Source organism: Rhinopithecus bieti, unplaced genomic scaffold (genome assembly GCF_001698545.2).
Source record: "Rhinopithecus bieti isolate Rb0 unplaced genomic scaffold, ASM169854v2 scaffold_3878, whole genome shotgun sequence".
Lineage (NCBI taxonomy): Eukaryota > Metazoa > Chordata > Mammalia > Primates > Cercopithecidae > Rhinopithecus > Rhinopithecus bieti.
Window position 1 is genome coordinate 1325959 of NW_016805059.1, and position 27086 is coordinate 1353044.

Consider the following 27086-nt stretch of genomic DNA (forward strand, 5'->3'; position numbering starts at 1 on the left):
CCACCTCGCCCGGCTAGTTTTTTGTATTTTTAGTAGAGACGGGGCAAACTTGCTGTCTTGAGCTTGTTCCTATGGCTGTTATTTTGTCTGAACTCATGGGCTGCCAGTTATTTTCATTAATAAAAATAGAAATATATTTGTTTTTCGGTAATTCTTACATACTGAGTTCACTCTTTTATATAAAAGTCCACATTCACCAGGATTTGTGTGATACTTGTTTGGTTACTTGTGTGATTCACAATAGCAGATTCTCATTTTAGCTTTGTTTTGGCAAGATAAAACTCTCTTCTATGATGCAGTAGACTTGGCTTCCATAGAATAAGCTTCACAAAGACAAGAATTTTCTCTTGTTTTGTTTATAGTGCTCACCTCACAGGTTTTTCCTTTTGTTCATTTGTTTTATTTTTATTTTTATTTGTTTATTTGTTTATTTTATTTATTTATTTATTTTTGAGGCAGAGTCTCACTTTATCACCCAGGCTGGAGTGCAGTGACCCGATCTTGGCTCACTGCAACCTCCACCTCCTGGGTTCAAGTGATTCTCGTCCCTCAGCCTCCTAAGTAGCTGGGATTACAAGCGTGGCCAACATGCCTGGCTAATTTTTTGTATTTTTAGTAGAGATGGGGTTTCACTATGTTGACCAGGCTGGTCTCGAACTTCTGAACCTCAAGTGATCCACCCGCCTTGGCTTCAGGAAGTGCTGGGACTACAGGTGTGAGCCACTGCACCTGTGTGAACCCTTACAAGTTTTTAAATAAATACTTGTTGAATGATTTAATGGACATGGTGTATGTAATATTATCCTTTGTTTGCTCCTATATAGATATAGAGAAGTTGATGGCATGTATTAGCATTCAAGGGCTGCCTTAACAAAATACCACAGACTTAAACAGTGGTGCCTTAAACAATGGAAACGTGTTTTCTCAAAATTTTGGTTGCTAGAAATTGAGGTCAAGGTGTCAGCAGATTTGGTTTCTTCGGACATCTCTCTCCTTGACTTGTAGATGTTCATTTTCTTCCTGTGTCTTCAGATGGACTTCCCTCTCTACTATGTCTGTGTTAAAATTTTCTCTTACGATAAGACCACCAGTCATATTAGATTAGGGTCCACCCTAATTACCTTATTTTACTGATCTCTTTAGAGACCCTGTCTCCAAATACAGACATTCGGAGATACTGTGAGTAGGACTTTAGTAGAATAGAAATTTTGGGTGAACTCTAATTCAGCCCATAACACAACATGTATCTATATTCATTTAAACATTTTGGTATCAGTTTTCTAAGCATGGACCTGTTTCCTTCAGATTTTTAGGACCATACTGCTTCTATTTATAAGCCAGACATGCCTTTCTAGGATATTTGATTTCTTAAAGAGCAGGATAAACTTCATGTACTCTCAAAATTTTATATATTTATATAAATGTAGAATGATACCACAGTTGTACCACAGGGCAGTGTTTCCCAAAACTGATAAGCTAAAACAACAGGGAGAGTTCATAGAAAAAAAAAAATAGAGTTCAGTCCCATTATAGACTTACTAAGTGGTTTATTGTATTTTTGAAGCTCTCTAAATAATTTTGCTGAAGCTGTATTGGACCCTCTTGTATCTGACAAGTAAATAGAATTTGTAAATATAAAAGCTGGCAAGAAACTTGAAGGTCATTGACTTTTAGCTACCATATTATGTAGTGGAGAAAACTGAGGCACAGATAGATTATGCAATTTACTCAAACCCTCTTCCCTACATGTGAGTTTCTCTGGGATTTAGAGTCCAGTTCCTTGACTCCTGATCATAGTTCTCTCATTATCATGTTGTCATTCAGGGTAACTTTCATCAGAGAATTTTAAAGACCCGATTTTGTAACAGATCCTTATCTCATAGAGCTGACATTTTAGAAATGTACTGTTTGGCAGGACACTTCGTCACATAGATTTTAGATGCCTTTTCTGCTCTCTGACAACCTGTCCTTACAAAGTAATAGACCTGAAAGGGTCTAGGCTAGGGCCACACCATCACCAAGGCTGTCATTACTGCCCTGCAGGTGATAACACAGAAGCCTTTCTCTGGCTGAATAAGGGTTGTGGTTTAGTTGTCTACATTACAGAACACCAAGAAACTCTGCTTCTCGTTTGTATCCATTGCTATGCCCTAAATTGTCTTAGCACAATCTATAGCTTAAAAGTACACCATCATATTTTTATAAAGAATAAAAGACATAAGAAACAGAGAATGTGAAAATCCAATTCAAGTCAAGGCATATTTTGCATATTCTAACCAGTTTATCAGCCCAATCATAAGTGTTTTTAAGTATCAAAGGTATTGTTAGAATTTTCTGGATACTAATTATGGGAGAAAATGCTATTAGTCTGTAATGAACCGTAGTACTTTGTTAGAGAGAAAAGGAAAACTTAAAATTCAAAGACTTTTTTTTTTTGTAACTTCTTTTTTTCATTGCTCCCCCTTTCTCTCTGAGAGTCCCTTTAAACCACTTAGAAAAGCGGAACCTTGAAACCGAACAACTCGGCTGTTCCTTGAACCAGTGGGTGGAGGGACAGTCATGAGAAGGCCCTTAAATAGAAGCACCACTTCCCCTGTTCTGTCCAGGGACGATTCTTTGAATCCCAGGAACTTATGTTCATTCTTCTTTCCTGTTTTTTGGGTGGGGACCACTGTGTGTGGGGTGTGGTGGGGAAACAGTTGTCTTTCTAAATTTATCAAATTTTAATTTAAATATTTAGAAGCTTAGCGATTTATAACACCAACTGATCTATACATACAGTAACAGAAGATGCTTTTCTCCCAACCTTTAACATTTGAGGGGATGGGTGTGCAGATTGCAGACACTCACTGGACCCAAGGTGTGCATCTTTTGTTTGCCCAGTATTACAAGCTTATCTTGTTTTGCCTTCTTTTGTATTAATATTTTGAACTTCATCTCAGCAATATTAATTTCAGTTAGAACTTTGTATTACTTCAAAAGAAATGCTCTATTCAGAGAATCACCAACAAATTGGAAGCAAAATAAGCCAAATCATTCTTGGATTACTGTCTAATTGAAATTAGCCTACATAACAATTATATTTTATGTTTAAAATACACATCTGCACCCTGACAATTTAATAATGTACACTTTTTGTATTAACTTGCTAGCAGCCACTTATTTTATCTGTAGAGATTTTGAAACTTTCCATTTGTAATAATACTTATTCTTTGACTATTACTGACCCCTTAACTTTTACTTTATAAAACATTTATATACATATATAGGCTTATATTTTGAAATATGCAAAATTTGCTTTAAATTTTACACTATAAATTTAATCAATAGTAACTAAATTGGCTAAATTAAAATTAAAACCTTTTTCAGATCAGTGTTCTCTATATCTCTAATAGAGTTTTCAGTCATAGTTCTGTCAAAGCAATTTTATGTTCTTTTGGCAATTATAGAAAACACTGAGTAACAAAAACATACTAGATTTAGTGTCTACTCTCAAAGTTTAACAGTCTAATGGATAGCGCAAAAACATCATAAAATAATTAGAAAATATCTTAGTCCTAATATTTTAGCCAGATCCTTGACATTATTGAAATTGTCTTTAATAGTAACCATTGTACTATATATATATATATATGTATGTATGTACTTATACATTTCCATGTATCTTTGCTTATCTTTGTGTATCCTGTAACGTCATGTCATAAACCTCAAATATACAAAATAAAATTTATTTAACAAAAAAAAAAAGATGAAAGGGGTAACAGCTGAATGGAGACTTGGAAAGTACACATGAGTAATCCAGGCAAGGAAGGAGGCCAGACGTTGTCATTCCACTGTGCCTTTCTCACAATGCACACAAAGGCCCTGGAACACTGTAGTTACTCAATAAATGTTTGTTAAAAAAAAAAAGAAAGAAAAAAAAAGGATGAAATCATTGTTGGCCCAAAGCTGCCACGTTCATTTCTGCCGACTGTACTCTGTAAGAATGTTCCCCTGTGGGCAGCGGGGCACCCACAAAGCCAGGAGCCCCATGAGGGTTGTGCCTGTCCGGAGAAAGGTACTCCTTTTCCTAGTTTACAGGGCAGCTTCTGCTCTTCAAGCCAAGCGCTCACAGAGCAGCCCACAGAAGGAGTCTCTTTCCAGTTGACCCAGTGGAGATAATATGGGACAGTGATGACCCTGTTGTGCCAGGTTTCATGGATGAATTGGATTTTTGAAAGGGTCATTGTAATGGTAAAGATTTATGATGTAGATCAACGGGGGGAGAGTTTTTGCATGTGGGGTATGGGGGCAGATTTAGCATAAGTTAAGGTACAAAGTCTGAGATGATATTATATGTGCAGTAGTCAGCGAAGAGACTAGATTGATTGGAACAAAATGGGCATGTCTCTGATGAGTGGCGGATTAGAGGGGAAGGTGAGCAGAGGTCAGTTGTTGAGGACTGTGAATGCTGTGTAAGGAATTTGGATTTTATCCTCCAGATGAGAAATCACCTAGGCATTTGTCCAAATTCATCATAGGATCAGTGATATCTTATTTAGTAGATTAACCCAGGATTATGCAGCATAGAACAAAGGAGAGAGAAATGATTAAGGGTAAGGAGATAAGGTTAGAAGCTGCTATTTATAGTACATGTTTTTAGTATCTAGCCCAGGATGGAAGTAATGAGAATGAAAAGGAAGAGCCGATGTGTTAGTGTTTGCCTATACATGGACATTTAGATTGCTTCCAGTCTTTCTAATCACTGAACATATTTCCATGTGCATAAGTGAAAGAATATTCAGTGCTTATCAGTTACATCAGCTAAAGTGTTGTGCCTGTGTACACTAACTTCTGCAGGCAGAGCAGAGGAATTCCAATTTAATCACATCCTCAGTAATCCTTTTTAAAATTCTTGCCAGTCTCATCTGTGTAAAATAGTATCCCTTTTTCCTATGTGAAATAATATCTCTCTTTGGATTTCTCTGATAATGAAGTTTAGCATATTTTCATATGTTTATTGACCATTCAAGCTTCTTGTCTGGAATATGCCCATTTTTCTTCCATTGCATTTGTCCTTATTTTTGTATATTCTGGATACTAATCTTGTGATAGTCACATAGTTTGTCAGGGTATTCTCCCAACGTCTCTCTGATCTCTTAATCTTGTTTATTAGACATTTTATATTAAAATATATTGTAGACAATTTATTAAGCTGATCTTTTATGATTTAGGCATTTTCTATCTTGATTAATAAGTTATTTAATGTCAAATGATTTCTACCTGTATTTTGTTCTAGATCTCTGGGTTAATTATTTCTTATTCAATTTTTAATTTATGTGACACTAATTTGCATAACAACAAGGTAATTTTTCAGATTAAGGAAAATGAAAAGTGGAAAAGAAAAGGAAAATTTGATAAACTGTATTATAGTTTTCATTCTAAGTCTGTAATTGAACCATGAAGATATTTTTAATTTTTTTATATGACCAAAAGATACCCACATCCATCACGGTTTGTGGTAATGAAAATTAATGCCTTTCTCATTGATTTTCCAGGAAATCTATCAGAGTTCATCTTCGTGAAGTCTTTGCAGAGTAGTTATTTCAAGTTGAATTGAATACAGTTTTCCTTCGCACATATTTCCAGCCTTAGTCTTTATAACTTCTTGCATATGTCCAGAAGGAATACATTGTCATTTTTAAAACAGTTAACACGTGATTCATTTTACTTTCAGCAATTCACAGAAGCTGTGAGTCCTTCAGTGTTACCCCCTTCAGCTTTGCCACTGGACCTGCTTAATAATGCTATAACCGCCTTTAGTACCTTGGAAGACCTTATTCGATATCTTGAACCAGATAGATGGCAGTTGGACTTAGAAGATCTATATAGGCCAACTTGGCAACTTCTTGGCAAGGCTTTTGTTTTTGGAAGAAAATCCAGAGGTAAGCTCCCTCTTCAGATTAGAACCTTGTTTAATTTTCTTAGCAGCTAATGTTTCAGATTCTTCTGCCACAGCTTCTAAAGGGTAGAGTTTAAAATTCATCAGTGATGTATTCAATACATTTTCTTATCATTTGAGCATATTTATATATTGAATAATAATGTATACAAAAGGAGGAACTCATTTATAACCCAACAGGTATGGAAAATTGAAAGAGATACTTCTGAAAATTCCAGTTATATATTATCTTCAAAAATATCATTTTGATGAAGGCCTTCATTGCATTTTACAAAAATCATTGCTTACTCAAACCTAATACTTGGAACATGTGGATTTCGGGACTCAAGAGAAATTATCATAGCTGCAAAACCAGGTTAGGGCTGGAAAAAGGGGATGCTCTACAAAAATGTTTGTCTGCAGTGTCTCCCATGGGTCAGTATTATATCACTTTGCATTTTCTAAGTCTAGACACTTCTAAAAACTATGAGAAATGGCAACGACCCAACATAAAATAGAATTCATAGTTTTCAAGGCAGGGTTTATAGCAAGAAAACAAGAACCTAAAAGAACCCATACCGTAATAATTTTTAACTATGTAAATTTGCTGTTGAAACAATCACTTTTGCCCATATAGGTGTATCTTTCTCTAAGAGTGAAAGTGCTGTTAATTAAACCTAACTGTACATGGCCAAGAAATTGGAAATAATCTTAACTGAGTTTTCTGTAAGATTACCTAATTTTTTTTAGTAACATTGGAATTGGAAAGCATCCATATCAGACACAAATGAAAATGTATAGAAATAACTGTTTAATTACAGTGCACTCAAAATATCTGTTTTAGTCTGTCAGAAATATTGAAATCTATAGCTTTGGAGAGTGCAGTGACAGCCTAGAGAATTTATATGTAAGGAACAACGTTCAGTTAATTTGAGCCATTCGCAAGGGCAGATTGCACCAGACATGCTCTTCTAAAACTTGTCAGAAGGAAACCCAATTCCTGCCCTTTCCTGCTCTTAAGAGTTGCAGCTTTTTTGGATCATGAGCTTTAATCTCAGCAGGTCATGTTCAGACTTGCCCAGCCCTGGTATTTCACTATGCCAACAGATGTGGTTTCCTTTTGGCAATATTTGAAATCAGTGTTCAAGTGCATGGGCAGCCGAGTCCTGTCCAGATGCTGAAAGCTGTTACATATTTATAAGATTTGATCTTGATGAATAACTTGATGAATAACTTACGAGCAACACTTCCCTTTCCTCCCACTTAGGAACAGGAAGATGAAGATCTGCAAGACTAGCTGAAACATCCATGAATAGAGCCCTTGTTAGCAAATTTGAAGTTGATTATCTTGTTGATCTGTGAGAAGCAGGGGCAGTGAATCAGGTTCTAAACTGAGATCTAGTTTTTTGACAGCTGATTTCTGGATTTGAGCCTAAAAACCTCCCTTCTAGCCAAGCCTTTATGCCTGAAAATATACGCCTGGTGCTCAAAGATTTGGCCGGAGGCTAGCTTGCATTCGAAAGCATCGGAAACTGAACCAGATCTTTCAGCTATTCATTTAACACTTTCAAAATTGAAGCCCTTTGCAGTTTGCCAAATTTATTAACTTTTTAAGCATGCAGTACGTGTGAGAAAAGCAGTGTATATTTTTGGAACTTCACATAAACTAAAATACAGGTGTGGGATAACATCTATATAGACAAAACTAACTCCCCTCCTGAGAGTATCTCTACAAAAGAACAAGGAGTAAAACTTTTAAAAGCTTCTAATTAGACATTGAAATAGATTTTCCACAGAATAAACATCACAGTGTTACCACATTCATCTTAGAAAGACCACCCTCAGATTACTTTATAGTACTAGACTATCTTTGGACTGAATATCTTAAAAGAATGAACAACTAACAAAGAAAAATATGACTGTTTTTGTAGCAAAACTTATTAATGACATTTGCATTTAAAAATAATGATTTTGGTTGGTGATGTGCTCAAAATCTGCATTCTTTAGAAAAATTAATTAATACCTATATTTGTTTTCTTAGGAGATAATTATAAAAGGAAAAATGTCTGAAGACCAGCTTTTACAAATATTTGGCAGACGAAAACTTCTTTAATATTATAGTTAAGCTATTCAGAAAGTATGCTTTGGTATATTATCTTTCTTTTTTTCTTTTCCTTTTTCTCTTTATTTTCTTTGCCTTTTCCCAGCTAAAAGTACTATACAATGTTTCAGGAATATATGACATATGACTTATTTTAACGAAGCTTATATATGCATTTGAAGGCTTAGCAATAGGCAGCATAAATTTCAAATATGAAATGCCAAATTTAAAATCCTTAATTATATTTTTAGAAAACCGTGGACTGCATTAATGCTTTCCTTTTTTTTTTTTTTCTTCCACTAGTTCAGGGTTTTCATTCATACCTTGCTACTGCTACAAAAAAAATACTGTATTTTCTAAGTCAAGCTTAACTAGTACTTAAAAAGGGCTTTTGACTTTTGTGTCAAACATGATAAATGAGTGGAAGCTAAGTTAAAAGTGTGTTTAAATTTTCACATTGTAGCAGGTATCACAACTTAGTTCACTTGGGAAATCTGTCTAACCTTTTATTGTGGTTAAGTAAACATTTTAAAGGGAACATATACAATCTCATTTTCTGTTGTCATGAAATAACATATTTAAAACTGCTTGACATAGATGAATATGCTTTGAGAACTGAGAGCTTCTTCACTCACATTCTAAAGTATAATTCTTAAATAAGCATTGAAAACTTTGGCAACCAGATTTTGTGTTTGTGCATATTTTAAGTCTTCTTCCTCCTTGCCCAGGCATTAAATACTAGAGAAAAGATTCAAATAAGCCTATATATAGTTTTAACAACAAAAGAGGAATGTGTACATATATATACTATTAGAGCAGCAAAATGAAACCAGGTAAAATATGTTAACACAATTTAGCATAATGAGCTCATTACTTTTATTAGGGATAAGCTGGCCTATTCAGGGCATTTGAAAGAAGGATTTGCTCTTAAATATTGAAAAGTTTTGCTTTCACAGGATCATTTTCAGATTAAAAGAAATCTTTCAGTAGCCAAAATAAACAATGACTTTCCCCTTGAGTTAGAAAAATAATTTTTTTAAACTGAATAAGGTGTTGAATGAACTCATTGAATTAGGATTCTTTGGTTACTTTCCTATACTTGACTCAGTTTTGGTCTATTTCATATAGTTTACATACATTTATAATTTTACAATTACCTATCATAAGTTTATAAATACATTTTTTTCTTAAACTACTTAAATTATCAAACACAATTAAGACAATTTAAGTATCAAAAAACACCTTGTCAACATGTATAACAAATCCAATGAAAATAAGGCATTTGGATTCTTAATTATCTTGCACTTAAAAATAATAAAATTAGCTTTTAATTTAAAAAAGTGGGATTACATCATGATTATTTCTACTTGAAGCCATCTTTAACCAAAAAATAGTTTTCTTCTTTTTCATTCATGTATTATTATCCATAGTAGTTGAAAGGGTAGGTTTATTATATTTTAGATAATGTTTTCTAAATTTTTTAAAATTTAGGGAAAAAAACCTGAAGATATGTTATCTGAAAGTATTCAATGCCATTTGAATTGCTTTATTTGAATATTTCTAGGGAAAAAAATAGGCAGAGATATAAAGCAGAAAATAAATTATATTAGAAGTGTTTATCCTAATAGTAATTACCTACTATTCATGTGATATGTATAAATTCACGTTGAACATGACATGTTATTTTGATATAATTTTCCTGAGGCAGAATCATTTTGTAGTTAAAAATGATGGTTCTTTGAGGATTTACTGCAACAATCTCATGAAAGAATATTTTGCTTGGTCCTCAAAATAGGTATTCTTTCATAGAATAAAGCACAAACAGCATAGTTAACCAGCTTGCTAATGGAGTAGAGGCAGGGATTATAAATTAGATAAATTAAACATTTCTTCCACACATTAGCAGGGGAGGGATAGATGTCTGAAGGAGTTTAGTTTAGTCTAAATTTCCAAGATGGGAAATCATTCAATGCATTTGAAGCATTGCCTTCCTACAACTTCTGCTCTTATAAAGTATGTCCTTTTTATTCACTCATGGTCTACACAGCTGTCTTCAAATGTGCGTTTTCTTCATGTTTGTTTATATTTTATGATTCTTATTGCCATAGAGATTATAGAAAGTGCTGTTGACACATTTCAATAAATTGTTCTTCACTAATTGTATCAGCCTAAAGTCCTTTTAAGAATTATATTTGTTTTTTAATCAAACATTCATCATTTTGCATTTTATTCTTCTCTCCAGTGTTCTCCACGTCAATTTTTTTTTTTTTTTTTTTTTACTAAGGTTAAAACGTGTGGCCCTTTTTGTCTCTATAAAGTTTCCTATTTATAGCTTTCAACTATTTTGTTGGCTCTGTTCTTAATATTACACAATGGCATCTCTTTACTGGTCGCTAAGTCATAATGAAGCTTTGTTTACTATGAACTAGAAAGTCCAATTTGCAGTTGTATGTCTCTGAAATCTACTTACAATAAGAGGCGATATTGTTATGGATATTGTTCATGAAATAACGTAAGATTTCTTTATGAAAAGAGCTTAATGAAATACATTCAGGCTGAAAGCATCAGCATCTATTTTTCTTTGCTTTCTTTTATGCCATATAGTGGTGGATCTGAACCTTCTAACAGAGGAGGTAAGATTATACAGCTGCACACCTCGTAACTTCTCAGTATCCATAAGGGAAGAACTAAAGAGAACCGATACCATTTTCTGGCCAGGTTGTCTCCTGGTTAAACGCTGTGGTGGGAACTGTGCCTGTTGTCTCCACAATTGCAATGAATGTCAATGTGTCCCAAGCAAAGTTACTAAAAAATACCACGAGGTAGGTATACAATTTTCTTTTTGATTTCCTTTGGATATTTTATGTCTTTGAACAAAACAGTGAATCTGAAATACATTTATGTTTGGAAAAAAGATGTAGTATCCATGGGGGAAAAAACAAGGTTTACAAATAGTTTATGCCTTTATTTTTTAAAATTAGCACCTTTAATTAAAATTCCAGATATTAGGGATTTAGAAAGATTTTTCTCTGGTAGTATAACATGGGTGGTCAGTGAAGTTGTTGCCTCTCATACCAAAAAAAGTGTTTTCTGAGGGAAAAAAAAAATGAGTAAAGTTTTCAACTTTTAAACTTTTCAAAATATGAAGGAAAATATTTCAAAGACAAGCTCAGAGATAAATTATTGTCTACTTTGGAGAAAGGAGAGCTTTGATATTTATTTTTCTACTTGGGGCAACAGAGACTCCTAAGATGACATATTCATAATTATAGTAAACTTTGTATTATTCATGTTGCTTCAAATAACATGTTAAACTTTGTATGGATTTTTTAACCTTTCATCTCTTTATTCTCTGGAATGAAAGAAAATATAATATGGCATGTTAGTAATTATTGTTTTTTAGGACCCTAGGAACCTTAGAACTTGTACTCTTAATGTTTTTGTTAGTGACGGAGTCTCCCAGTTATATCCCAAAACTTCCCCCACCAGCATCATATAGCATCATTCTATCAGCAAGCCATCCTTCCTGATGAGTCAACTTTATTTTCTATAAAACATTTACATTAGACCAAGTCAAAATCTGCCTTTCTGACATCATTTCAGTATGACTACCTTTCCTTTCATTTTTTCCATTAAATAAGAATACAGAATAAATATCTACCTAATAAATAAAATGATTTTTCATATACATCAAGATTTCAGTGAAATCCTAGCTCTAGAGTGGAAACAGGGTCCCTTGTCTTCACGAATCCAGTGCTTTTTTTTCCACTTTATCAAATGCCAACACAATATTGGTGAAGGGCAGGAAAATCATGTCATAGGAAGTGTAGTTTATGAAACCTTGCATGTTTAGGTTACCTAACAGATGAGGGTTTCACTGAAGACTTTATGCATATGAAAAATCATTTTATTTATAAAGTATATATTTATTTCATGTTATTTTATTTAGTGGAAAAAATTAAAAGTCATGAAGTAATTTTTAAATAAAGCCAGAAGGGCAGATTTTTATTGGTGTAATTTAAGGGCTTTGTAAAATTTAAAGTTGACTCTTCAAGAAGGATGGTTTCCAGATACATGTATGGTACCTGATGCTGCTGGAGGAGGAGATGGGATATATATAAGTTGAAGGAATCAACTAAAATGATACGGGTAGTCATGATAACATGTTTATGGGTTAATAAGATTCATTCCGTTTTTGTACCACTCACCGGATTCGTCTTTGGGGGAGGACATTTTTGCCAAATAAATATTTACTTTTCTTTATGATTCTTTTCTTAATCCCACGTAAGAAATCTGTCAGAAAAGCCAAGTCATGGACTTTATATATTTATATAGGTGACTGTATCTTATATATATATTTTTATATATACTTATACTTATTTTATATATATAAATGGTATGATATATATTATATAAAGTGTATATATATAATATACACACACACACACACACACTTAGATCTTCCTTGAAATGCTGGTATCCTATCAGTCCTAGCATGACTAATTCATCCTCAGCGCATCTGTAGGGCTTCAAAGATACTCTATTAGAGAACTTTTATTATTTCAAAATTATTGTCTATTTTTCTTCGTTTCTATTGAATTGAGAGCTGAGGAAATCAAAAGTCACATTACAATGTAATGCTTGAGAACACATACTCCATAGCTAGACATCCCAGTTTTGAACCTAACATTTGTTTGCTGTGTGACTTTGAACAAATTGCTTAGCCCTCGTGCCTCAATTCCTCATCTGTAAGGTGAGTCTCCAACCCTCATACTTTATTGTGAGGATTTAGTGAGTTGATATTTACAAAACACTTAGAATTAAGCCTGGCAATTGTCATGCCCTTAATATATATTAGCTGCTCTCTCACTCATCTCTGCTTTTTCACCGTGCCTAGTCTTATTCTTTGGTTATGGTAAATGATCAATAAAGATTTAATGAATTTTGTCCTGAAGCAGGAGAGGTATTCTGGCCAAAAGATTTACAGGATACTCTGACAATAGTAAACTATTTGTTCCTTTTTCTCTGTTCTTACTTGGCTTAATAATTTTCATCTTGTTTATATTTTTACATATTTAATAATTTTTTTAGGAAATAATAGTCTTATGTTCTTACATTAGGTCTGTTTGTTTTGCACAAACGAACCTAAAAAAGTATACCATTCAATTGCCTGATTCTAGTACTGAATCCCTGTTCCCAGTGCTCTATGGTTCTCAAAAGTTCAAGGTCATTTTGTTTGAACGTGTTGAGCAGTGGTCCATGAGCATTTGTTCCTTGCTGGTTCTCTCTGTGTCTTATCTACTATCTTCCAAAATCTCTGGCTCAGCTACTTCCTGGACATTCCTTTTCGTGAACTCACCATTTTAATTTCAACCTCTCTGTCTAAATTTTCTGAGATGAACTTTAGCCCTCTTTCTTTTCTGGTGGCATAATCTATGTCCTTTTCCTCTTTAATATTGTCTGGGACCTGCTGACCATTTTCCAAGTCTACTTTTCTCTTCCAAAGTCAAAACTTTCAAAACGAATTTAAAAGAACACTAATTGTGTCCTCCACCATTAGAATTTCTTATACAGGACTTACACTTCTAGAACATTAAGAGATTCTTCTGCTATTTGTAAATCTCCATGAGCATCAGCAGACAAAGACAGGGGACTTTGATTCAGCAAATGCATCTTGGCATATGCATGCTAGAGGAAGCAAGGATTGCAGCCTGGCCTGACTCTTAGGACCGTGTATGGTGGCCTCTCTAACCTTTTACCTTACATAGTAAATTTTTGTCCTTGCTGAATGGGAAAATGCATACACGTGGACATAGGAATTGAAGACGTTGGCTATGCCAATATTGCAATTTACCTTACCCCCCCACCCTACCTCATTCCAGGAACAATTTGTAGCAAGAGTGTGATAAGGAATAATGCCAATATCTGAAATGTAGTTAGTCTGACACCCTAAATTGTTCAAAAATAATAAATCAGTACTAACATAAAATAATATTCAGTAGCCATTGAGTTAAATTTCACATTAAAGAAATAAAGTCTAAGTAATTTTTATTCTAGAATTGCGAAATAGATGAGAAAACTACTTTAAAAGTTTATAATTTCTAATAGTTATTACAAGACTTTGAAGTTTTTCTCTTCGGGAAGAAAGATACTAAATAAATAGAATGTATGAGCAGTGACATTCTGAGTGTATAAAATTATCATCTATCACTCTAACTTTAATAATTCATCTCTGGCCTAGGGGTACAAATAAAGGCTGTGTCACTTATTCTATCTAAGCCTCTGTTCACTCATGTGTAAAATAGGGGCAATAATTATAAATTACTTCATAGAATTCTTGTGAGTTAAAGTATGTAAAAACATTATTATTGTGCCTGGCACCCAGTAAGCATTCAAAAAATGTTAGCTAATTAACCTCTGATATTACCACATACTCCAGTGAGGTACGCATTCTCTGTTTTTCTTTTAAGTCTTTAAATAGAACAGTCATAAGACTTGACTTGTGCCTTTTGGATTAATGAACATTTTTAGGAATGGTAGCTTTTAGAAGTTGCTTTATGAGGTTATCTATGTCATATCCAAAAAGCAGAGATGCTAGAAAATTTCATATTATTTTGTGTTCTGGCCTTTGTTCATAATCCAAACAAGATACAATTTCCTAAACTTTATTGTTTCTATCATAAGAAATAAAATGTAATACACTTAAATAGGTAGCAACATCAAATACTTTAAATAATATTTTATAGAATTACACAACTATATCTTGTTATAGTATTAAGAGGAAATACGTGTAGTATAAGTGTCAATCTTGCTGTATTTTTATTAAAACCTTGACAATCCAAACTGCAAATAACTTTATGTAATAGAAGCATCATTGTTATTATTGCCAAACCTCTTCTCACTGCACAGTAGGATCCAGCTGCAGGAAGTTAGCTGTGACTGGGGCTGATGGCTATGAAGTACATCTAATCCATCTCATCAAGTTTATAGAGGACTTGAAGTGTAGCCAAGAAAATTAATGAGTGGCATAATTGAGCAGACTCAGCTGTGGAGTGATCATGTTTCTTTCCACAGTATTTCTTCACTTGAGTGTATTGCATCAAGTATAAATATTTGTTAAATGTGTGAATAAATGAATGAGTGAAAGAAAGCAACAAACAGAAAAACGAATTGTGTATTGGTAGTTCCAAAATACTTAAGGTGAAATTCTAAAATAGTCAGATAAATAAAATAACGATTGCGTGGTGAGTCTTTCCATTTAAGTACAGTTCCTTATTCGGAGACAGAATGGTTCCAAATTGTTGGCATTAAAATGTCTGCCCTTTCATGAAACGATGATGATTTTTTTTTCTTTTTTTTTTTTTTGGTGAGAGAGTGTTTTCATAATGCCTGCTCTAGGAAAAATTAAAATGTGTGTCTTTCTTGGGCCCCAAGATTCTTTTCTAAAACGTTACTTGTTTATAAAAGCAAGTCATAGACATCTGTTGATTTTTAAAGGTGGCTTACTATTGTTCCCTTTCAGGTCCTTCAGTTGAGACCAAAGACTGGTGTCAGAGGATTGCATAAATCACTCACTGATGTGGCCCTAGAGCACCATGAGGAGTGTGACTGTGTGTGCAGAGGGAGCACAGGAGGATAACCGCATCACCAGCAGCAGCTCTTGCCCAGAGCTGTGCAGTGCAGTGGCTGATTCTGTTAGAGAACTTATGCGTTATCTCCATCCTTAATCTCAGTTGTTTGCTTCAAGGACCTTTCATCTTCAGGATTTACAGTGCCTTCTGAAAGAGGAGACATCAAACAGAATTAGGAGTTGTGCAACAGCTCTTTTGGGAAGAGGCCCAAAGGACAGGAGAAAAGGTCTTCAATTGTGGAAAGAAAATTAAATGCTGTATTAAATACATCACCAGCTAGTTGCAGAGTTACCATGTACCTATTCCACTAGCTGGGTTCTGTATTTCAGTTGTTTTGATATGGCTTAGGGTAATGTCAATACAGGAAAAAACTGTGCAAGTGAACACCTGATTCTGTTGCCTTGCTTAACTCTAAAGCTCCATGTCCTGGGCCTCGAATCATATAAAATCTGGATTTTTTTTTTTGCTCATATTCATATATGTAAACCAGAACATTCTATGTACTACAAACCTGGTTTTTAAAAAGGAACTATGTTGCTATGAATTAAACTTGTGTCACGCTGATAGGACAGACTGGATTTTTCATACTTCTTATTAAAATTTCTGCCATTTAGAAGAAGAGAACTACATTCATGGTTTGGAAGAGACAAACCTGAAAAGAAGAGTGGCCTTATCTTCACTTTAAGTCAGTTTATTTGTTTCATTGTGTACATTTTTATATTCTCCTTTTGACATTATAACTGTTGGCTTTTCTAATCTTGTTAAATATATCTATTTTACCAAAGGTATTTAATATTCTTTTTTATGACAACTTAGATCAACTATTTTAGCTTGGTAAATTTTCTAAACAGAATTGTTATAGCCAGAGGAACAAAGATGATATAAAATATTGTTGCTCTGACAAAAATACATGTATTTCATTCTCGTATGGTGCTAGAGTTAGATTAATCTGCATTTTAAAAAACTGAATTGGAAATCAATAGAATTGGTAAGTTGCGAAGACTTTTTGAAATAATTAAATTATCATATCTTCCATTCCTGTTATTGGAGATGAAAATAAAAAAACAACTTGTGAAAGTAGACGTTCACATCCAGCCATTACTAATCGATTCCTTTTTTGGGGAAATCTGAGCCTAGCTCAGAAAACATAAAGCACCTTGAAAAGACTTGGCAGCTTCCTGACAACGCATGCTGTGCTGTGCTGGGCAGTAGGAACACATCCTATTTATTGTGATGTTACGGTTTTATTATCTTAAACTCTGTTCCATACACATGTATAAATACATGGATATTTTTATGTACAGAAGTATATCCCTTAACCAGTTCACTTATTGTACTCTGGCAATTGAAAAGAAAATCAGTAAAATATTTTGCTTGTAAAATGCTTAATATTGTGCCTAGGTTATGTGGTGACTATTTGAATTAAAAATGTATTGAATCATCAAATAAAAGAATGTGGCTATTTTGGGGAGAAAATTATGTGTGTGTGTGTCCTCAAGACCTATCTCTTGGACTCTGAGAAAATGAAACATAAAATTTTGTGTTATGATTTTCATTATGCAAAAGTATACGTCAATTCAAAAGACAAAAAAGGGAAGATCCCTGTGAGCCTTCTCTGCCTCTTGTTTCCAATGCCTTTGAGCAGTGGTTTTATTTTTTCTTACTGGTCTTAACACAGATTTCTGGTAATTTGTTTCACCTGACTGGAAAGTGGTTGTATGGTTTAAGAAATGCTTAGTGATAGGTTGTATGGTAGTATGAAACTGGAAAAAAACTTGCAGGTTTCCGATCATGTCTTCATTGTCATTGGCAACTACAAAATGGGGTGAGCATAAATTGATTTGGTGTATGGATTATTTTACATTGCACACTTCAAGATGTGGTTCCTCAATTCCAGACATAGATTCCTATTCAGGGCTGGTATCTTCAGCATCCTTTCCTCAGCCTTTCAACTTGACAGAGATGTCTAGTGCCCAGGGCCTTCTGTCTTCAGACTACTCTTCAGGCAAGCACCCTTTTCCTGTGCTTTGACACCTGCAGTTCTGCCCTGCCCGCAACTATGTGGAAAACAAGGAAACAAAATGAGCCTGTGTGTTCTGTCTTACTTCCTTACCTTTTCCTAGTTTCTTCCTATCCATATAGAGGAACACTCGATATATAGCTCCGTGGAATATGCAAAGTAGTTGGCAATTTACAACTTTCATTAGTAAAGACTACTAAGTCTTAGTAAATGGCCTGTTTAACTGTGTTTAATCCATTGTTTCCAATCTTTGAACGAAATATATTTTTCCCTTTTTTAATATTTATTTTTTTGTTTACTTATAAAATGTTGAGAACCAGAATTGATTATAAAGGTAGCAGTCCTCAGTTGCCAGTTGGTGAGTGGTTACAATGTGAGGACTAACCACTTTATAATCAGTTACTTATAGATCATCCTGTGTATTTTACCAGACACCCACACACACACACACACACACACACACACATAACACGTGTGACCCTAATTTCTGAGAAGCCCAGTAAGTATTGACTGTATTGACCACACACTGTTTTGTGTATGATATCTGTGTTTCATGCCTTTGTCCTTGAGCCATGGGCTGTTTTGCCTAGTGATGTTTATTAAAAAGCAAGGTTTAAGTGTCATGAGGCAAGTGTTCATATCTACATTTTTCATGTCTGCATTCCCTCCCTCCTCTAATAATTTTCATGTGCACTTGGAAAAGATGCAAAGACCAAAGTAATGAGAAGCTACACTGTAAGAAACATCCTGGCTATGACTTGGTTACCCTTGGTGCATCTCTGTCTCCAGGTGCATTGTCTGTGGTTTGGTTACCCTCGGTGCATCCCTGGCTCCAGGTGCACTGACTGTGGTTTGGTTACCCTCGGTGCATCCCTGGCTCCAGGTGCATTGACTACGGTTTGGTTACCCTCGGTGCATCCCTGGCTCCAGGTGCATTGACTACGGTTTGGTTACCCTCGGTGCATCCCTGGCTCCAGGTGCATTGACTACGGTTTGGTTACCCTCGGTGCATCCCTGGCTCCAGGTGCATTGACTTCTGCTTGTGATTTGGTTTAAGAAAAGGCAGAAAATGCAAGTTTTACACTTAATATAATATCCTTAATCTCTAAAAGGATAACTTCTGATATTTTGGACTGTTTCAATTATGTATTATAAACACAGTTAAAAATTATAACATCTTTTACCTTCACAAGAAGGAGTAGGAAAATTGAAAATACAGCAGAACTCTTAGTTCAGATGCTATAACAAAATACTATAGCCTGGGAAGCTTTTAAACAACAGAAATTTATTTCTCACCATTGGAGGTTGGAAGTCTACGATCAGGGTACCAGTATGGTCTGGTTCTGTTAAAGGCCATCTTCTGAATTGCAGACTGTCATCTCTGTGATGTCCTCACTTTGCGGAAAAGATGGTGAGAGAACTCTCTGTGGACCCTTTTGTACGGGCACAATCCTGTTCATTCACAATCCTCCACCCTCATGACCTGATTACCTCCCAAAGATTTTACCTTCTAATACCATCCCATTGGGGGTTAGGGCTTCAAATATGACTTTGCAGGGACACAAACATTTAATCCATTGTAATATATCACTTGCTTTACATACTGTTTTCCCTATATGCCCCATATGTAATCCATCAGGAAGTCTCACTGACTTTGACTTTTTGGTCTTTCTTGTATTTGTCTCTCCCTCTCCATTTCTGTAGCTCCTGCCCTAATACAAACCCTCATCATGTTTCACCACCTTTATCCTGCAACAACTCCATGTTTTGACTCCCTCTCTCCCTGTCTCTGTTCTCCCTCTCCTCTGACCCATCCTTTACTCCACTAACAGGTGTCTTTTCAGACAAATCTGATTGTCACTTGGGTGGAAATTTTATGATGCAACTCCACATGATTAAATTTTAATCTTTGTATAGTGGGCAGAATCCTTCGTAATGTCATTGTTTACTAATTTCTGCTCATTTCGTACCATTAAACATAATACAACTCTAGTGAATACTTGTGATTTCCTGAAAATACCAGTATCCCCTCAAATTTCTGGGCTGGCTCATGCTGTGTTTTCTTTGGAGCATTTTCAGAGTGCTGTTCCTACACTTACTTATCTCTGTCACTTCTTCTCAAGTCTCAGCTCAACGCCACTTCTCAGTGAAGCTTTCCTTCCCACCTTCTTTCCCACTGGCACCATTTCCATTATGCTTCCAGGGAGATTCAATTACAAATATTGTCATATATTATAATGACTTGCTCCCATTTTGATTTCTCATTAGACCCCTAGTCTATTTGCACTTCTAGCAAGAATTATCTCATTCTTCTTTCCCTCAATGCCTAGTTAGGAATTTAATCAAATTGGGGGGTCAGAAACAATTTACATTGATGAGTAAGTAAATATACAAATGAATCAATGTGTGTTTTTCACTGAATATGAAGGAACTCTAGAGTTCCTAAATATCTCTAAACTTCAGCTACCTAATCTATAAAATGAAGTTAGTAGATGGGAACAGGGTGTTTTTTAGTGGTAAACAGTCCATTCTACTAGTACTGTTGGGGCATCTACCAAAAGGAGTAACCCTAACCCTAAAAGGAGCAAGCCAAAAAGTCTTGCTCCTTTTGGTGCAAGGTGATACAATTATTTTTTGTTTAACGGTGCTTTGAGACTATGTTTCATTTTCCAGTGAACGACTTTCCTGCCAGTCCTATCTCAGGTACCATGACAGATATCTCAGATAACTCATTTAAAAAGTTGTAGAGATTAATACATTTATGTATTCTTCTTATCTTAGACACTTGTTCTATACTATGATTAAATATTGTCAGAATTTAAAACTATATTTAAAATATGAACATATGTAAATATCCATGATTGATTATTTATAGTTTCCTTATGAATAATCCTGATTGATTGAAAAATTGCTAATTGATTTTGCATCATCAAACCTAACATACACCTGTAGTGAACACTCAGTTTCCTGAAAATACCGATGTCTCCATATATCTCCATGCTAATACATACTGTGTTCTCTTTTTGGAGCACTGTTCCTGCACTTACCTAGCTCAATAATTTCCTCTCACTTTACTAAAATACTAATTATATCTCTTTATTCTCTGCCTCAGAAAGCATTTGTGCACCGCCTATACCAGATCCAGTTTCTTCCAAAACTGCTAACCTATTACAGTAAATCTTTTTTATTTTTTATTTTTGAGAACAGAGTCTCGCTCTGTCCCCCAGGCTGGAGTGCAGTGGCATGATCTCGGCTCACTGCAAACTCCGCCTCCCGGGTTCACGCCATTCTCCTGCCTCAGCCTCCCAAGTAGCTGGGACTACAGGCGCCCACCACCACACCCGGCTAATTGTTTGTATTTTTAGTAGAGACGGGTTTTCACCATGTTAGTCAGGATAGTCTTGATCTCCTGACCTCCTGATCTGCCCACCTCGGCCTCCCAAAGTGCTGGGATTACAGGTGTGAGCTACCACACCTGGCCTATTACAGTAAATCTTATCCAATATAAATTTATATGCAATTTAAAGAAGAATTTAACCATTTCCATAGAAAGTATGTATTTTTGGATTAATAACTATATTTTTTTAAAAATTACTCATGCAATCCCAGCTGGCTTTTTTACAGAAATTGACAAGCTGATCCTAATATTCATATGGAAGTGCAAGACTCCCAAAACAAAATCTCGAAGAAGTGCAAAGTAACACTACTCGATTTCAAAACTTACCACAAAGCTACAGAAAGAGTGTGGTAAAGTTAATAAAGTGAGACACAGAGATCAATGGAATAGAATTGAGAATCCAGAAATAAATCCTGAAATGTATAGTCAATTGATTTTTGACAAGAATTACAAGAAAATTCAATGATTAAAGAATAGGGTTTTTGACAAATGGTGTGAAGACAACAGCACATGAACATGTAAAGGATTAAGTTTGGAACCTTTCCTCATACCATGTGTAAAAATTAACCCAAAATGAATCAACAACCTAAATGTAAGAGATAAAACCTTACACTTAGAAGAAAATTTGTGTGTCTTTGGATCAGGCAATGGTTCTCAGGACACTAAAACCACAAACTACAAAAAAAAAAAAAAAAAGGGATGAGCAAGATATCATCAGAATTAAAGTATTTGTGCTTCAAGGACACCACCACAGAATGAAAGTGTTGGTGAGGATGTGGAGAAACTGGAACTGGTATATTGTCAGTGAGATTATAAAATGTTTCAACCACTTTGGGAAATGTGCAGTTGTTACAAATGTTAAACACAAACTAAATATGACTCAGCAATTTCATTCCTAGGCATATACCCAAAAGAACTGAAAATTCTGCACAGAAATATTCATCACATTTTTTACAATAGCCAAAAAATGGAAATCACTGACACATCAGTCAACTGATAAATGGATGAACAAAGTATGGTATATCTAAACAATGGAAAATTATTAGGCAATTAAAAGGAATGAAGTACTTATGCACTCTACAGTATGGATTAACCCAGAAAACATTATGCTAGGTGAAAGAAGCCATTCATATTGTATGATTCCATTTATATGAAATATTCAGCATCAACAGGTCAATAGACACAGAAACTAGATTAGTGCTGCCAAGGGCTAGGGAAAGGGGATAAATGGAGAAAGACTGCTAATGGGCTCAGGTTTTCTCAGAGTAATGAAAATATTCTGAAATTAGATAGTAGTGATAGTTGTAAAACGTGAGTATACCAAAACCAATGATTTATACACTTTAAAAGGGTGAATTTTCAATATGTGAATTGTATCTCAATAAAGCCGTTTTCTTTTAAAATTATAGTTGTATTTAATGTAGTGTTTAAGAAATTAAAGCTTTTCTGCCCCTGCCCCAAATGAGGAATAAAGTAAAAGAAAAATCCCCTGAATTCTGTCACCTCAGTGTACATCATTTCAAGCTACTATCTATGAATAGAAGTATGTAGGTAAAAAAATGGATGGTATGATAGAATCATTGGTCTCGGTTCTGTCTCGTATAGTAATATTTGACATCGGTACTTTTGCCATGGCCTAATGGTGATGGGAGTGTATTTTCCCACTTGTTGAATTTGGTCTTTGTCATATGTCTTGCTTGAACAAAAGGCGAAAAAAGTGCCTGTAATGTGTGTTAAGGCTTCAGATGTGCTTGCACAGATGGGTTTGATTTCTTTGACTCCTGCTATCACAAGGGGAAAACATGTGGCAGATTTGAATCCAATCCATGCTGTGATGTCAACTCCAACTGAGTCCAGACAATCCACAGATCCTTGAGTGAGAAATTAATGCTTCTCTTTGGAAGCTACTTATATTAATTCTCACGGTGCTATAAAGAAATACCTGAGACTGGGTAATTTATAAAGAAAAGAGGTTTAATTGACTCACAGTTCTGCATGACTGGGGAGGCCTCAGGAAACTTACAATCATGGCAGAAGGGGAAGCAAACACTTTCTCGTCACATGGTGGCAGGAGAAGAAAGTGCAGAACGAAGCGGGGAAGAAACCCTTATAAAACCATCAGATGTCATGAGAACTCACTATCATGAAAACAGCATGGAGAAACTGCCCCCAAGATCTAATCACCTCCCAGGAGGCCCCTCACTCAATACATGGGGATTATAATTTGGATTACAATCAAGATGAGATTTTGGGTGGTGACACAGCCAAACCATATCACTAATAAATGTTGAGAGTGTTGTTATGCAGCGTTATTTGGCAATGATTGACTAATAAGATACAATTTCTTTTAACATGGGGTCATATCAGACACGCTATTTTTTAGTGAAACTTGAAACTTATAAACAAAAAATTGAAATGAAGCAGGAAAAACATACATTTTGGAAAATGTTTTATCAACATGAAATAACTTTCTAAACAATCACTAAAGCTGCAAAAATTATTGAAAACATTACAAGCATGGAATTATTTGCTAAGCATCTGCTTTTATTTCAGTCAGTATTTGTTCATTTGCTGTTAAATAAGAGGAAATAAGTCCTCTGACTAACTTAATTGTACATTTTAAATAATTAAAAGAGAGTAATTGGATTGTTTGTAACACAAATGATAATTGCTATAGGGGAAGAATAGCCCATTATCTATGATGTGATTATTATACATTGTATGCCTATATAAAAATACCTCATGTATTTCATAAATATATAAACCTACTATGTATCTACAAAAATTAAATATATAATTTTTTAAAAGTTGCAAAAAATAATCCCTCTGACAGCCCACCTCTTCAACAACCGTCTTCATTTCTGTTTATCATACTGTTTATTATTTAATAAACATTGAATAACAATATACATTTAATATAAAAAAGTAAAAACATTTAGTAAACATTTAATTTATGTTTATGTCTTAATAAACACTTGTATAACGTGAAGCATTTGGGGAAATTTTCCTGTTTTTTAGATTGTTTTTCTTTCCAAACTTGTTTATTACCTCTGTCTGTGTCTCTCTGTCTCTGTTTCTGTCTCTCTCTTCCTCCTCCCTTCCTCTCCCCCTTCCTTTCTTCTTCCTTTTCTTAACATATTTGCTTAATTCCCATGCCTTTAATTTTTTTTCTGATTATTTACATAGTTCATAGTTTATATTCTGGATACTATTTACTCTGTTGTGGGAAGAGTGAATTCTTGATTCCATTTTCACTTTTCTAAAACGGATTTGCCAAACTGAGCTATAATTGAATGATTAGGTACAATCTACTTAATCTTCTATTTCATTTGGAAAAAGGAGGTTAAGGACAATTGGAGGAAAATGCAACCTCTTGATGAAGGAATTCTGCTCAGCTCTATCATGGTATATTTTGCTGGGCTTAACTCTGGTAGAGGCTTGTATCCACTCCTCATGCAGTGCACCAAGGGGACAGTTGAAATAGGCTTTAGATCTTATTTATCACTCAGCGTGAAGACGTTGAGGCAATACTTTCATCTGAGGACATCAGTCCCAACTTTTCAATATCCATGTTTCACCTGAATCTCCCCCAAAACCATGTTTTCTTCCCCTCTACTCACAGTAGAGAAAAGAGAATGTTACCTCCTCAGACAGCTTCTCTTCAAGCTTGGCTGTCTTAGTGAAGATGCTTAGAATTTTATCTCAGGACTATGAGGTTAGAATGAGACTTATCCTAAGTCTCACCATCAGCATAAGCTACTCCTTCATTTCTAAATGATCATGCTCTGAAATGTACAGCATGAAGTGTGTCTCTTCCATTGAATTACATTAGTAAATTAACTCTTTGTTGGAATTTTGTTTCTGTGATTCAGCTCCCTTTCACTATTAATATCCTGATGTTAGGAAACATTTTAAGATCATAAACTGTTATAATTTACCAATACTTTTATTGTTGCTTGCATGCTCTTTTTTTGTTATTGAGATAAGTTATTTTCGTTTTATGATTATAACCTAAATAGTATATGACTCTGTACAAACATATGCAGTCTATATTTCAATCTTGCTATAGATTCAATTAAAAATGTTATTAACACTACTTCATACTAGGAAGGTTATGGATATTCTGTCCATCATAGAGAACATTGGGATATCACCCTAATCTCATTTGTGACGTAGGCTCTTCCACAGAACTCAGATAGGAAATGCAATAATTTCCTAAGCTAAATTTAAGATATTATCTACAAGTGTTTTTCATCTGTTTAGGAAAAATCAAATTAGTATAAATTTTGTAATGATCTTCAATCCAATATATAAGTAAATATTTTACTAAGTTCAACTTTTAACTCTGTTTCAAGATCTCAGTATTACTCCCTTAAATGATATCTTCAACATAAGTCTAATTCATGACAGCCCACTAAATATTATTCAAGTTCTTATTAACCAAGGGATTGTAGGGGGCAAAAATCATTTTTATATAGTTATTCTAAGAAGTAGCTGTCTGGACTTACCAATAGACAACCAGTTCCAATGACATCCCTAGGCAGACAGATGTATATAAAATACAGTTTGTATGAAATAACCTGGTTTCTAACATAACTAAAATGTCTATATATTTAATAATAATAAGCAATAGACAATTTTTTGGGAGGAATCTTCTTTAAAATCTGAAAAATAAGATGTATTATTGTTGTTTCATGTTTACTTTGAACAAAAAAATTAATGTATCCTAACCTTTAACTTTTTAAAATAATAGTACCTATGTTAGTGGTTGTCTTCCAAATTTCCAGATTGATAATCTTAATTTCAAATGTGTTCATAGATCAACAACTAAACCATGTCATATATATTGAGGGAAAAATCTATTACAAGGAAAGTAGAAATTACATGAATAATTCATTGACAAGAGTTTGATCTGCTTTGTTTTCAGTCCTAAAGCAGTGATCTGAAAACTTGATTTTGCCAGCAATCGAAGTATAATAGTGGTGGGGTGGGGAAGAGGAAGAGGACTGAGTGTGCTTCTTCTGGCCTAGCTCATCAAAGAACTAGAGCTCAAGAGACTATTGTACTTTTCCAGTGTGATAAGTAAGAAACTGACCTTAAGCACAAAGTATAACATGAAAAGGCTTAAGCTTATCAATTTTACTTTGAGTATCTTTAGATGTTTTCTGGAAGGCACAATAATTCATCCAAGGAATTTTGATTATCATTATATATTTTGGTGGCTTATTGTGCACAATTTGTTAAATCAAAGCCCTACTGTATTACATAAAGTTTTTCTGTTTTGACAATATATTTTGTCATCATTGTGGAAAGAAAGCATACAAATTGTTGTTAGCAAGACGTAAGTCTTATTGCAATCTTAACTGGCATGGTCATAAATCACAGTGATTTGTTTTTTAAACTGTCTTTCATCCAAAGATGCTTAAATACTTCATAATGATTTCTTTTGTGGAAAGTTTTCATTTTAATTTTGCAGCTGGAGATTGAGTCGGGAAGTGGGAATGTGACATGACTGAATAATTGGTCAACATCACACACAATCTTGTAAAACTACTTGAAGAAAAGTATGAGGTTCATATTTGGTTTCTATTTATAGGAGAAGGCATGCTATTTTGCACAGACATACATCTGCTTTTAAATTTAGCTATAAGGTTCCCTGAGTAAACAAAACCTATGTCCTCCTTCTATGAAAACAAGCTACATTTTTAGTTTGGAGCTGTATTAAAGGTGTTTCCCAATATCTATTTAGGAAAACCTCTGTCCTAGCTGCCCAGATAATCCTGGGATCAAAACAAGTCACGAAATCCTCTACCCTTTATCTACAGACTATAACTACTTCCATCAGGCATGATGAGGGATACATAAAGTCACGAATGAGTCACCTCACCACCCTGCAGTTACAGCTGATCGACTTTTGGTTCAAAGACACTTAAATACTTTGACAAGGAATGGCTTCAAACTTTCAGCCCAGCTCTTCCCTTCCAAATTTTGTGGGTAGCCCTAGGACATCAGTCATC

General features: G+C 34.6%; 1 protein-coding gene across 4 annotated transcripts in view; it reads left to right on the top strand.

The window, feature by feature from the left end:
* Positions 1-17131, top strand: part of PDGFC (platelet derived growth factor C) — a 222403-nt gene extending 205272 nt beyond the window's left edge. For 3 of the 4 annotated variants that reach the window (XM_017871046.1, XM_017871044.1, XM_017871047.1), the window contains 3 exons: positions 5717-5924; positions 10626-10843; positions 15544-17131. In XM_017871046.1, coding sequence (XP_017726535.1) covers positions 5717-5924; positions 10626-10843; positions 15544-15660 — 543 coding nt within the window. In that variant the 3' untranslated portion in view covers positions 15661-17131. The remainder of the gene's footprint in view (positions 1-5716; positions 5925-10625; positions 10844-15543) is intronic. The other variant, XM_017871045.1, reaches the window with a different exon arrangement.
* The last annotated feature ends 9955 nt before the right edge of the window (positions 17132-27086 follow it).